Source organism: Eurosta solidaginis, chromosome 1, assembly GCF_040869045.1.
Source record: "Eurosta solidaginis isolate ZX-2024a chromosome 1, ASM4086904v1, whole genome shotgun sequence".
Lineage (NCBI taxonomy): Eukaryota > Metazoa > Arthropoda > Insecta > Diptera > Tephritidae > Eurosta > Eurosta solidaginis.
Window position 1 is genome coordinate 194048952 of NC_090319.1, and position 13925 is coordinate 194062876.

A 13925-nucleotide genomic window follows, 5' to 3' on the forward strand; every position below is an offset into this window, starting at 1 on the left:
TTTGCGATTTCGGCCCCATTTTAACAGCTAGAAGCTTCAAATTTCACCAAATGCTTACGTGTATAGCATATATTGATGTCTGAAAAAATCATTGAGATCGGGTGTATACATAGTATCTATCTCATACAACCGATTGTTCAGATAAGAAACTTTGCGCAATTTCTGCCCCGTTTTAACAGCTAGAAGCTTCAAATTTCACCAAATGCTTACGTTTATAGCATATATTGGTGTCTGAAAAAATCATAGAGATCTGTGGTATATATATTATATACTTCATACAAACTGTCATTTTTGCCCCTTTTTTACGGATAGAAGCTTCAAAATTCATCAAGTTTCATACAATAGTTACGTTTACTTCATATATTTTTGAAATACGTGATTCGTAGTCGTAGTTTTTAAATGCAGACCACAAAAAACGTGAAGCTTTGCATTCTCACACAAAGTACCTACCTATTTTTTATTTTATATTTATCTTAAAAATCGTTTAGATATGTTCAAATTTCACCAAATGTTTACGTGTATAGCATATATTGTTGTCTGAAAAAATCATAGAGACCGGTGGTATATATAATCTCATACAACCGATTGTTCAGATAAGAAACTTTGCGCAATTTCTTCCCCATTTTAACAGCCAGAAGCTTCAAATTTCACCAAATGCTTACGTGTATAGTATATGTTGTTGTCTGAAAAAATCATTGATATCGGTGGTATATATAGTATATATCTCATACAACCGATTGTTCAGATAAGAAACTTTGCGCAATTTCTGCACCGTTTTAACAGCTAGAAGCTTCAAATTTCACCAAATGCTTACGTATATAGCATATATTGTTGTCTGAAAAAAATCATAGAGATCGGTGGTACATATATTGTATACCCCATATAAACTGTATTTTTGTTCCCCTTCTTTACGGCTAGAAGCTTCAAAATTCAAAACATTTCATCAGATAGTTACGTTTACGTCATATATTGTTGAAATACGTGATTCGTAGTCACAGTTTTTACACGCAGACCACAAAAAACCTGAAACTTTGCATCCTCACACAAAGTACCTACCTATTTTTTATTTTTTATTTATCTTAAAAATCGTTTAGGTATGTAGATCTGTTCACTAGATATTTCTTATCTTATACATCCGATTATTCGGAGATTACGAACGGGATAAGATTATTGTTCAGCCCCATTCATGAAAGGTATGAAGTCTTCGGCATAGCCGAAGACAGTCCCGTCCTTACTTGTTCTCTTTATTTCTTTTGCTTTCGAGATATGATTTTAAAAATTATCAAAATAAATGCAATGAAAATTACTGACGAGAAGAGTAAATTGTATATTGAGACATGCAATGCAATTTTCTTTCTAAAGCCTTCTATATGGATAAGGTTCTTGAAATGAAGTTCTTAAAGAACGGGCAAGGAAAGGTTTTTTATGTGTTCTGTGGTATTAACTCTATGTGCCAATGGAGTTTCTGGGTTAACGAAAATTCGTTGTTCCTTGTTTATGAATAGCGTTTGGTTAATTGTGAAAGAGACTTTGAATGTTACAAGGTAGTCACCATTAATTTGGGTTGGTTGCTTGTTGGAAATTTTGATGGTTGCAATCGCGTTATTTATAATGAGGACACCGTCATTGACCTCTGTTATTGGCTGTAAGTATGCAGTTACCTCGGAGCAGTTTGCTTCGTAAGTATTTAAAAGGTTTTTGAGACAGTGATTACCTGGTTCCTTAAGATCTTGGCAAAAAATTGTAGCACTTTGTTTGTTATAATTTTTCAACACTTTATAATTATTTTGACATTTTGCGGCTAAACTAGATTCGAAATTTATTATTTTGTTGTTATGGGAAACCGGATATATAGAGGTTGCATTACAGAGGTCTCAAATAATAGGAATCTGACATAGTAAATAATGATATTGTTTTGCTGAACTATCTTAAATTTACTGTTAATTAATATATCATTAATGCTTACACTAAAATTTTCATTATTAAAGATAAAGTTTATTTCATTATTGTCTAAAAGTACTGGATTTATAATATTTGCCTTGGCTAGTGCTATTGACAATGCCGTATTTTCTAAATCTTCAATAATTGCTCTTGTTCTGCTACTTGCTAGTTGAAATAGATTTAGTGCTTGACTTTCAGAAAATTTCTTGGTGAAACTTAATTTGTTTACTGCGTCCGTAAGTTTGTTTATTTGTTCTTGTATTTTAGTATTTATTACCATTTTGTCGTCATTATTTTGTAGAATTATTTCCGTTTTAGTCCTAAGTTCGTTAAAGTCGTCGAAGTCAGGGGTACCGGCAATAACTTTTAATGCCGTGCCCAAAAAGTTTAGGCTGCGCGAGTGTCGGTGATGAATTGTAATTGTGTTCAAAAGTCGATCTAATTGTTCTATGTCAACTTCCAAAAGTTTCTTTAAGGAAGTCTGTGGGATATACGTCAGTAGATTTTCCGTCTCTTGTTGAAGTTGTTGATATTTTGTTAAGTTGGTCAAGTGTGCCAAAGGAGTGTAGTCCTCGAAAATCGCGACACGGCCTTCCGTAATGGGGATGTATTTTGATGTGGAATATTTTATTATCTCGCCGAAAGCCTCCGCAATAAACAAAACGCTGAAAAACAGAAACCGAAATAGGCTATGTTATTATTCACACTTCTCCATTTGCGTCTCTCCTTCTCTAACGTAAATTGTTTTTGTAAACCTTCCTACTGTCTATTAAGACCGCAGTCCCTAGGTCTTTTTGCCCCTTCTTCTCCACGAAAACCTTATCAAATTTATTACCCAATATTTTGTTTCTTCTCACGAACACCACCTCACCCCCGTCAAAATTTCTTTTGTTTGCAGTAGTACGCCTTAACAGCTTCTTCTGAGCTACCTTCAGTTTATCTTTTATTTTATTTAGTCGCGCGTGATCGAAGTCATTAATTATATCAATTGGTTTTGCCTCTGTGACAGAATGATAAGTTTCATTATATTTTAGCGTGGCTATCAGAATCAAATCAATTGTATCCGAAATTTCCTGTTGAACCCTGACGGAATGCGCAATCTCCATTAAGGTCGAATGGAACCGTTCCACTTGCCTATTGCTCTTGCTATGAAGAGGTGGTACAAAGAACTGCTCGGCGTCAAAGTAATTTTTCAATAGACTTTGAATAGCATTTGCCTGAAAAGCCTTTTCGTTATCTGAAACTATTAGTTTGGTTTTTTTGTACCTACTTAGCATCTGAAAGAGAGCATTTTTAATATCAATGAGATTTCTTGATGCAATCGGAATCACGGTCGCAAACTTTGAGAACTTATCGATAGAAGTCAAGAAATGTTGCTTGTCCGTGGAAAAAACATCAATATGCAATATTTGTCCGGAATATTCGGGAATAGGAGTTTCTCCAATAAGAGTGTCAGCGAGTTTCCTATTGTATTTATTTTCCATTCAAGTTTTGCAATTTTTAACAATAGAGTTAAGTAATTTTTTCATGTTTGGGAAATAATAGCTCTCTAGCAGTTGCTTAAAATTTTCCTCTACAGATCTATGTGCTCGGCTGTGTTCACGATTTGCTACTTCAATCTGGCCATTTGGTGATGCTAATATTCGGTACAATATCAAGTATTATTTCAAAATAAAATAATGGTTTGTCAAATAGTATATATGTAGTACTCCTATATTGCTATAACAATATGCTGGCAGTGAATTTTGAATTCACAATGAAAAGAAGACATCCTATAAAATTTTTGAGACTGCAGCTGCATAGTGTCACAGAAAGAAAATAAAATCTAGGTACATTCCCTTATCGAAAACAAAAACATTTTAATATTATGTTTACAAAAGCTTCTTAGCCTCTAGTTCGAATTCTTTTGATTCCATGACCATCAGTTCACCAATAAAATAGAATCTCCCAAAAACTAGCTTGTGAGAGGCAATTTCGTCTTCAAACGCACCTATATTAATTCATCAATAACAGGGAGAAAAGTTTCAGGCGGTGCTTGAAAGCCAAGTGGTTGCTTATCGAACTCGTACAGACTCATATTCGCTGGTCTTTAAAGACTGTTTAAAGTCTCTTCGTATGTACCGAACGCATTTCTTTTTGGTTTACAGCATCAGCACGACCTGACCAGCGAGTATCACCCAAGCTTTGGTACAAAATTTAAAATGGTCTGCATGGAAGCACGCGCTGGCTGCTGCATTACCATCTACATTTGTAGAATATCCCATGCATGAAATATAATCCGCATTATCATTCACTTCTAAGATTCTTGTCTCCATTCCATTATACTGGCGGCTCATGTTTGGGCATAGTTAGTAAGACATATAACGACAGTCTTATATATCAATGCTATCTTTTTGGTAAAAACGTAATCTGTCATTTTTTAAGTCGTGGGCCACCATTTGGAATAAAAGTCAGAAACTGTTCCATTGGATTCGAGGTTTCTATGCATGCGATAGCTGCAGTAAGTTGACCATTTTGCGCTTCACAGGATGATGAATCAACAGACTTAGAATAGCTCTTTCGTCATCTCTCGAGGGCTTCTTGCCCTTGATCTCGCCCTGAACGAGCATGATAAAACCGAAGTGTAATGAACAAAATTTTATTGAATTTGATAGTACTCGCGTACACGAACTGGACTACATTGTCAAAAAGAAAAATATTTTAGCTTGTTTGAACATTTTTTTTTTTCAAATTTTAAAATATTAAATTTCTATAGTGAATTGGAGTTTTGGGTGTTTATGGTGCGTTAAAAGTTTTTAAAATTTCTTCCACGTCCTTTGTCTTAATTATTGCAAATATATCGTTTACATACTTATTTATGTAATTGATGTATATGTTCTAGGATTTGAGCTCGGTTTTGCTGTCGTCAAGTAATTTGGCCCATAGGCATTCCGTATCCCTGTTGATATAATTTGCCATCGTATATAAAATAATTGTTGTCCCTCAAGCAGAATTCGAGGCAAGGTTTAAATTGTTTATTTGTTGAAGTATTGTGTTGTTTAGTGTTTCCCATTTTCACATTATTGTGCGAATAGCTATTAGTATAGGAACGTATGTAAAAAGGGGAACCACATAAAACGATATTAGAATTTCATCTTCTGCTATGCTAACATCTTGGAGGTTGTGTTTTAGTTGGAGGGAATTTTTGACATTCAGGTTACTACAAATTATGTTTTTAAGGTATGTTCAATTTGCTTTGAAAGTTTGTAACATGGTACGCCTAAAGCAGATGATATCGGTCTAAGTGGAGTCTAAGTCAAAATTTTTAAATCAAATATCAAATTGTTGTGCTATGAACAAATTTTCAAATAAACACAAATACAAATTTCAGTGAGAATATGTCTTTGCACAAGGATACATTTTTTTTGCTGGTTTTTGTCAATTAATATAAATGAACTGCTTATTTTTATTTCGTCTTTATATATATATATATAACATTTTGGAAAACTCAATTTTATTCTAAACAATACACCTACTTAGAAAGTTGAAATTTCATGAATGGACTGATATTTAGACTCTGGTAAAAATTCGGAATAATTTTTGAAAATGGGGGGGGGGGGGGGGGGGGCACAGCTAACTTGTGAATAAATCAATTTTACAAATATTATTAAACATAAAACCGTTAAACCTATCATAACAAAATTCAGCAGAGAGCTTGCCTTTACTATCAGGAATGCTTCGGAGATAAATTAACGAAATTGGTTAAGGACAACGCCTAATTTTATAGAAAAGATTTTTAAAGGTGTCGTTGAAGAATAAAATAAGCTATAAATAATTAAATAAAAAAGGGCTTAATATTAATGGTTATTTACTTTCTAAATGTAACTATAACAATAAGTTAGCAAATATAATTTTTTATTAAAACGGACGTGGCACAAGGGGCTGATGCTGACTGAGCAATTTTCTATGTTCCGGAAGTCATGGCTCGAAGAAAAATTAACATATCTTAATAAAATTGGCTACCAATATTTTCCTTACAGCAGGAAATATTTCTGGTAAAAATGGACGGGGTCGGTTAAAGACTACGCCTACTTTTATATAAAAGAAGTTTAAAAGTAGACTAGAATATTAAAAATCAATAGGCCGATAAAACAACAAAAATGTTTAATACATCCCAAAGCATGGGGAAAAAGTGTCAATAAATATGTCACTATTCCAAAAACCAAATACAATTTTTCAATTATAAAAAAGCATTGTTTTAATTAAGAAAAAATGTATCATAACAAAAATAAAGATAAAACATTATTGTAAGGCATTGAGCTCGATTCGAAACCGAGATCTTACAAATGAATAAATCAATAAAACAACAAAAATGGTCAATAAATCCCAGAGCACAGAAAAAGTGTCAATAAATGTGACACTATAGCATCATTGCCATAAATAAAGTCCAATAGCCATATCATTTCTTCATCAGATGTCACAGCGCTGGGAAAATCAATGGGCAAGAACAGAAGTAGAAGTAATGAAGGCAAACAAACATCCGCTGTGGTTATAACAGCAGGGCCTAAACATTGCCGATGAAAATGAGCTATATTAATATTCTTTCAACTATATTAATTAAAAATAAAAGTTTTTTTCAATTAAGAAAAAAAATTATCACTACCCTAATAAAAATATAAAAGTTATTGTTAGACCTTGATCTCGATTCGAACCCGCGATCTTATCAATAGGCCGATAGGGATTTAAGGGGTTGATAAGCGCAATATAAAGCTGTATAGCATCAAAGCTTCCGCAGCCCAATTGTCAACCTCACCTACGCGAGGGTAATCATGTTAGTAATATGAATGTATCATACACATACATACATATTTAGCCGGCGAGGCTCTGGCGACCCCAAGTTCGTCATGGAACTAGGGTGGGTGGCGGGATGGCCTAGAAGGTTTAATGTGGTTTTGTTACCGGAACGTACCGGATCTATATCCGGCAAATGACCATCAACATCGATAACACTACCCAAAACCTTCGGGGAGTTTCTTTGTCGTTAATACAACAAAAAAAACAAAAATTGTTAATACATCCCAGAGCACGGGGAAAAAGTGTCAATGAATATGTTGCTATGACATCAATGCCATAAAAACAAGTACAATGTCCACGTCGTTTCTTCGACAAATGTCACAGCGCTGTGAAAATCAATTGGCAAGAAACTAAATAAAAGTAGAAAAAATGAAGACAAGCAAACAACCGCTGTGATAGCTGAATGGTTATAACAGCGGCGCCTAAACGTTGCCGGTGAAGGAATTTAGCAGTTCCCGAAATTCATCTATACAACGAGCCTTGGCAATTGTCAAAATTTTTTTGTTAAAAAAGTCTTGTTAGGCCTTGACCTCGAGCAATAAAACAAATTACCTTAATAACGAAAATTCTGCTTTCAATAAATTATTTACTTTTAATATTTTTTTATTTGATTTCATTTTGATATCAATTAATTAAGTTTTTAATCCACAAATTACAGATTTGTTTTTCACAAAGAGCTGGCGAAGAAATTTGTGACCTAGATTGCTCTAGTTCAATTTTGAGCAGGCTCATGAAACAAGAAATAGAGCAAAAAAAAGAAAACTTTGTCATTTAACCCGATTATGAAAAATATTTCAACCTGGCGTAAGCTAGATCAGCTTAGTAAACAAAACTTATTATATATGTATGTACGTTCCCTGATTCCTCTTAATTGTTAAAGTTTAAGAATGATTTTGAATTTTCCTGCTTACCTAACTCGTACACATTTACATTTATGCCTACTTTTTCTTTGCAGAATGCAATGCTCGGATGGATTTGTTGCGCTCCTTGTATATGGTTACACATATCCGACACTGTTCACAAAATTGCCATAACAGCGGCCACTTTTGTGGTAACTACATTGTTAGTAGCCTCTCCAATTCTATTTTTGATAAGCACAGCTCCCTCCCGGCTCCCAAAGGAATGTTTTGCGACAAGTAGTGAATGTACTACAACGTCATTAAATCCACCTACCTGCTCAGAGGAAATTTGTAAAATAGTTGCCTCGAGTATCCATGCTAAAATTGATTGGAACCTGGATCCTTGTTCGCATTTTAAGAATTTCAGCTGCTCATTTAAGTTTGGAGGAGGCACACCATCATTACTTCGTAGTATCCAAGGAAATGTTGATATTGAGATGCAGCGTATGTAGAAATATTATGTACTAAATTCATTAATGACTTATTGAAAATCAATTTTGAGCTAAATCGTGTTGGCCATTTTGCCAGCCTCGCTACAAAACGCACCAGGCATCTGTGCTTCACGACTACTGACGCAAATTGGAAAAACTAAGAGATGCCAGGTGTTAAAAAAAGTTTGTTTTAGTCATATATGTAATACTCCTATATTGTTACTAAAGGCCAGCTACACTCACAAACATCAGAGTGCCGATATATTGCTCTTTACATTTTTTTGTTTTTATACCCAGCTGTACTTGTACACAGGGTATTATAACTTTGATTGGATAACGGTTGGTTGTACACTGTACAATGTACATGTATAAAGTAATCGAGATAGCTATAGACTCCATATATCAAAATCATCAGTATCGAAAAAAATTTGATTGAGCCATGTCCGTCCGTCTGTCCGTTAACACGATAACGTGAGTAAATATTGAGATATCTTCACCAAACTTGGTACACGAGCTTATCTGGACACATAATAGATTGGTATTGAAAATGAGCGAAATCGGATTATTTAGTAAATAATACACCCAGAATGTTGAAATTTGACGTGTGGGCTGATATTGAGACTCTTGATAAAAATTTGAAAAAAAAAATTTTTAATGGGCGTGGCATCGCCCACTTGTGATAAAATCAATTTTGCAAATATTATTAATCATAAATCGAAAATCGTTAAACCTATCGTAAAAAAATTCGGCAGAGAGGTTGCTTTTACTATATGGTTAAGGACTACGTCCACTTTTATATATACAATTTTTAAAAGGGACGTGGACGAATAAAATAAGCTATATCTTTACAAAAAAGAGCTTTATATCAATGATATTTCATTTCCCAAGTGGATTAATAACAATAAATAGGAAAAACTTCAAATATAAAAAAATGGGCGTGGCATCGCCCCTTTTATGACTAAGCAATGTTCTATGTTTCGGGAGCCGTAACTTGAAGAGAAATTAACGGATCGTAATAAAATTTGGTACACAAATTTTCCCCTAGCAGAAAATATATCTAAAGAAAATGGACGAGATCGGTTAAAGACCACGCCCAATTTTATAAAAAAGGGTCATAGACGAAAATAACAAGCTATATCTTAGCGAAAAAGAGCTTTGTGACAATAGAATTTTACTTTCTAAATTGAATTATAACATTAAATTGGAAAACCCTAAAATTTTTTAAAATGGGTGTGGCACCGTCCCTTTTTTTGTCTAAGCAATTTTCAATGTTTCGGGAGCCACAACTCGAAGAAAAATTTACATATCGTAACAAAATTTGGTACACATATTTTTCTTATAGCAGGAAATATTTCTAGTAAAAATGGATAAGATTTTTTAAGGACCACGCCCACTTTTATTAAATGAATTTCAAACGGGTCGTAGGCAAAAATATAAAGTTAAATCTTAGCGAAAAATAATTTTGTACCAATCGTATTTTGTGCCATTATAACAAGAAATGGGGAAAAATTCAAATCTTGAAAAATTGGCGGCACTTTCCCTTTCTTACAATGCATTTCCCGACGTTTTTGGAGCCATAACTCGACGAAAAATTTGGTGCACATGTATGCCTTTTAACAGGAAATATTTTCAATATGCGTAGATGCAGGTAATGAGCTATTTCTAGTAAAAGTTGGAAAATCTCGTTAATAACCCTCCCCTTTTTTTGTAATAACGCTTTTTAGTACAATGGCACTTGTGTGTTTATGTTTATTGTTCTGTTGTATCTTTATTTTAAAATAAACAGCATTATTACCCGCTGTTGTTGTTGTTGTTGTTGTAGCAGTGCTTCGCCCATCCAATAGGTGCGACCGATCACAAATTGTCATCAATATCCTCCAACGGGAGTCCAAGGAACTTGCTGTTTCAACAGGGGTGGACCATAATGAGAGGGTTGCTAGAGGCGTTGGTTCCATATTACAATTAAAGAGATGGTTGGTGTAATGTAGGAACACATGTAAGTAGGGCATACAATTTGTATATCGGGGTTGATTCTGGATAGGTAAAAGTTTCACCTGTTACAGTATCCTGATCGAAGTTGAGCTAGAGTGACTCGCGTTTTCCTGCGGAGTGTGCGTTCCACTTCCGCAAGTTTTGGGTATTTTCCTTTGAGTACTGGATTCACCGGGCAATTCGTGGCATAAAGGTCCGACACCTGTTTGTGGAGTTCACTGAGGACCTGCTTGTATTTTTTGGCTTCATACGGTTGAGTTCTCAGGTGCCGTATTTCCTAATAATGCTTACGGAGATGACCCCTTAAGCCCCTGGGCGGTTTGGCCCATCAATCAGATAGATGTCTGTTGGGATGCCCAGGTTTCTGGGTATTCAACAGGAACTGTTTGGTTAGCATCTCATTTCTCTCCCTGATGGGGAGTATTCTTGCCTCATTATGTAGATGGTCTTCTGTGGGCATAAGAAGACAGCCCGTGGCGGTTCTGAGAGCAGTATTTTGGCAGGCATGTAGCTTCTGCCAGTGAGTAGTTTTTAGGCTTGGCGACCATATAGGGGACAAGTAGCATGCATTCGGCTGGCCAATTGCTTTGTAAGTAGTAATGAGCCTTTCTTTGTCTTTTCCCCAAGTACTGCCAGCAAGACATTTGAGGATTTTATTACGGCTTTGGATTTTCGGTACAATTTCGGCTGCATGCTCACTAAAATGTAGATCCTGATCAAACGTCATACCCAAGATTTTGGGGTGTAGCACAGTCGGTAGCGTAGTGCCATCGACTTGGATGTTCAAATTGGTCGACATTTGGGACGTTAATGTTGTAAATAAGGTCGCCGAGGATTTAGTCGGTGATAATGCCAGGTTTAGCGAGGCGAAAAAACTGGAGAGATCAAGGAGGTAGCCGGTTATTCTGTTGCAAAGCTCATGGATCTATGGGCCTGGTCCTGTGGTCATTATTGTGCAGTCATCGGCGTAGGAAACGATAGTAACTCCTTCTGGTGGCGAAGGTAGCTTTGATATGTAGAAGTTAAACAAAAGTGGGGATATGACACCACCCTGTGGCACCCCTTGTTTAATTCTTCTTGGTTTTGATGTTCCGTTTCTAAATTGCAACGATGCCTGCCGACCACCCAGATAATATGCGGTCCACCTTTTAAGACATGGGGGAAGGGTAGACCCTTCCACGTCTTGCAGTAAAGTGCCATGGTTGACGCTATCAAAAGCTTTTGATAGGTCTAGCGCAACGTGTACAGTTCTATGGTGGGGGTTTTGATTCAAACCGCAATTTATCTGGATGCTAATGGCACTTAGTGCGGTGGTGGTGCTATGAATTTTTCTGAAGCCATGCTGATGACAGGCTAACTGCAAATTTGCTTTGAAGTAGGGGAGAAAATGCCTTCAAGCGTCTTGGCTACTAACGATAGGAGAGATATCGGGCGATATAACTCCCCCATGTTAGCTGGTTTTCCAGGCTTTAGTAGCGGGACAACCTTGGCCATTTTCCATGTTTCGGGAATGACAAAGGTGGAAAAAGACAGGTTGAAGACATGTGCTAAATATTTGAAACCCTCGTTTCCTAGGCTTTTAAGCATAGGCATGGCTATGCCGTCTGGGCCCACTGTTTTAGATGGTTTAGCTTTGCCGATGGCATCCTCAACCTCTTTGGCGGTGATGGTAATTGGATACGCGCTGAATTTATGTTCATGTGCGTGTCTGTTGGCCATCCGCCTAACTTTGTCGACCGGAGAATGCATTATATATTGTTGGCAAAAAGCGCTCGCGCATTTTTTCCCATCCGACAGCACTTTATCGCCAAAGGCGATGGAAATTTTTTCACTGTGCTTAGAGGCATTCGATAGGGACTTTACGGTGGACCAAAGCTTACCTACACCGGCAGAGATGTTACAACCGCTTAGGTGCTCTTCCCATTTCACCCGCTTGTCTTCATCCACAAGCGATCCGATGCGTTGGTTTATATCCCTTATTTGGGCGTCGCTGGGATCGAGCTGTCTTATAAGGACACGCTCTCTCGCTAAATTTGCGGCCTCCGCCGACCTTACACGCTAGCCTCTTTATCCTTTTTGCTTCTCTTAAATGAAAATTAGTTCAGAATATAACCATGTATTATTGCGCAGCCTTGTAGCGCTATTAAGCACACAAAACAAACAACAACAGCAATGTACAGCTGGGTATGTAATGATCGTTTTCACCCGAACCTAGACTTCCTCACTTGTTGTATTCAATAACCGAAATCCTGCCCCACCATTTCCTTTGTTTTCACCCAAAGTTTCGAAAAGAAATGACATCTCTATGCTTCTGTCACAGGGAATGGCGATACAAAAGGAAAACCTCTTATATGGAGTGTCACAACTGATGAAGACGTACTTTATTCAATTATTAAAACAAACTAGTATCGCCTGTGGTCGAAATTCGACCAACGTGTATTTTTTTCAACTCAGTCTATGCATCAAGTGTTGGAAATATAGCAGACTGGTCTAACCTACTTAAATTTTTCTGTAAAATTTTGAATTTTATCTAAGACTTTGTACTTCTTGATTGTATTTTCTTAAATTTTCTACAAACTTTTCACATGTAATTATAACGTTTTGGTATGGAGCTCCTTAAACAACAATATAAAAATTTTGTAAAATCAAATGAAATTGACATAGAATTATGGTGAAATTACTTGAAATTAAGTGAAGTGAACAAACAGTTCCATATAAAAACGCAATAAGTGCACTTAGACTTTTTTCCGGCTTTTAATGTGATCATTGTGGAAATATGAAGATTCTAATCTTCGGATAGAGCACTTACATAATTTGTCCAAAGATGGCATGCTTTTGTGCAAGAAAGTAAATATCGATATTTGGAGAGATTGTTGGATTTACAAAAAACTTTTTCTATTAATCATAAACAAATAGAGTAACATTTGTCAACAAAAATAGGCCTATACACTGCGGCTGATCTATACGAATCGATTCATATCACTTTTATATGATTTTACGTATGCTAACTATGCGAAACCGCCTGTCAATTGTTTGTATGGAAATTTTGTTAGCGTATTAATATATAGATAGTGGGTAATATACTGCCTATGCAATACGGCCGCTATGATGCCGGTTGCCGTTTTGCCCTAAAATCAAAAACGTTTTTGGAACGTTTTTTTTTTTCATTTAATATACAACGTGAAATTTTCCGATTCAGTTAAATTGCATTTGAATAATAATAACTTAAGTTGAAATAAAAGAATATATAACAAAATAAAATAAGAAATTAAATAAATTAGCATAAAAAACAATATAAAAAATTAATGTTATACTTTTGTAACTTTTTTTTTTATTCAGTATAAGACTTACTTTATCTAAAATGAGGATTAAATTTGCAAATGCAAAAACATTTTGGGGCAAATTTGCCATTAATTGTTATAAATAAATTAGTTAGTTTCAACAAAAGTTAACTCATTATTTGCGATTTCATGTTTTTTTGTAAACAACTAAAATAAAAAATAAAGAATCTGTTAAATAAAGACTTTGTATTTACATGTAAGTGAAATTTCCCACAAAAAATGGGCAGGTAAGAAATTAATTCTATTTAAGATTTTTTGGTACGCTACAAATTATTTTGGAACAATTATTTAGGATTTTGGTAGAGGCTATTATAGGTAAGTGGCAACAATGGCGCGTGCGCTTATGTAGGTTTGTGTCTTAGAGCACTTACATAATTTGCCCAAAGATGACGCGCTTTTGTGCAAGAAAGTAAATATCCATATTTGGAGAGATTGTTGGATTTACAAAAAACATTTTCTATTAATTATAAACAAATAGAGTAATATTT

At 35.4% G+C, this 13925-nt stretch overlaps 1 protein-coding gene across 8 annotated transcripts in view; it reads left to right on the forward strand.

Annotated features, from left to right (window-relative positions):
* Positions 1 to 13925, forward strand: part of Nepl16 (Neprilysin-like 16) — a 2088045-nt gene that overhangs the window by 218825 nt on the left and 1855295 nt on the right. For all 8 annotated transcript variants that reach the window (XR_010948731.1, XR_010948732.1, XM_067760064.1 and 5 more), the window contains exon 3: positions 7730 to 8117. Coding sequence is in view for 6 of the 8 variants with exons in the window: in XM_067760064.1 (XP_067616165.1) it covers positions 7730 to 8117 (388 nt within the window). In the remaining 2 variants the exon portion in view is untranslated. The remainder of the gene's footprint in view (positions 1 to 7729; positions 8118 to 13925) is intronic.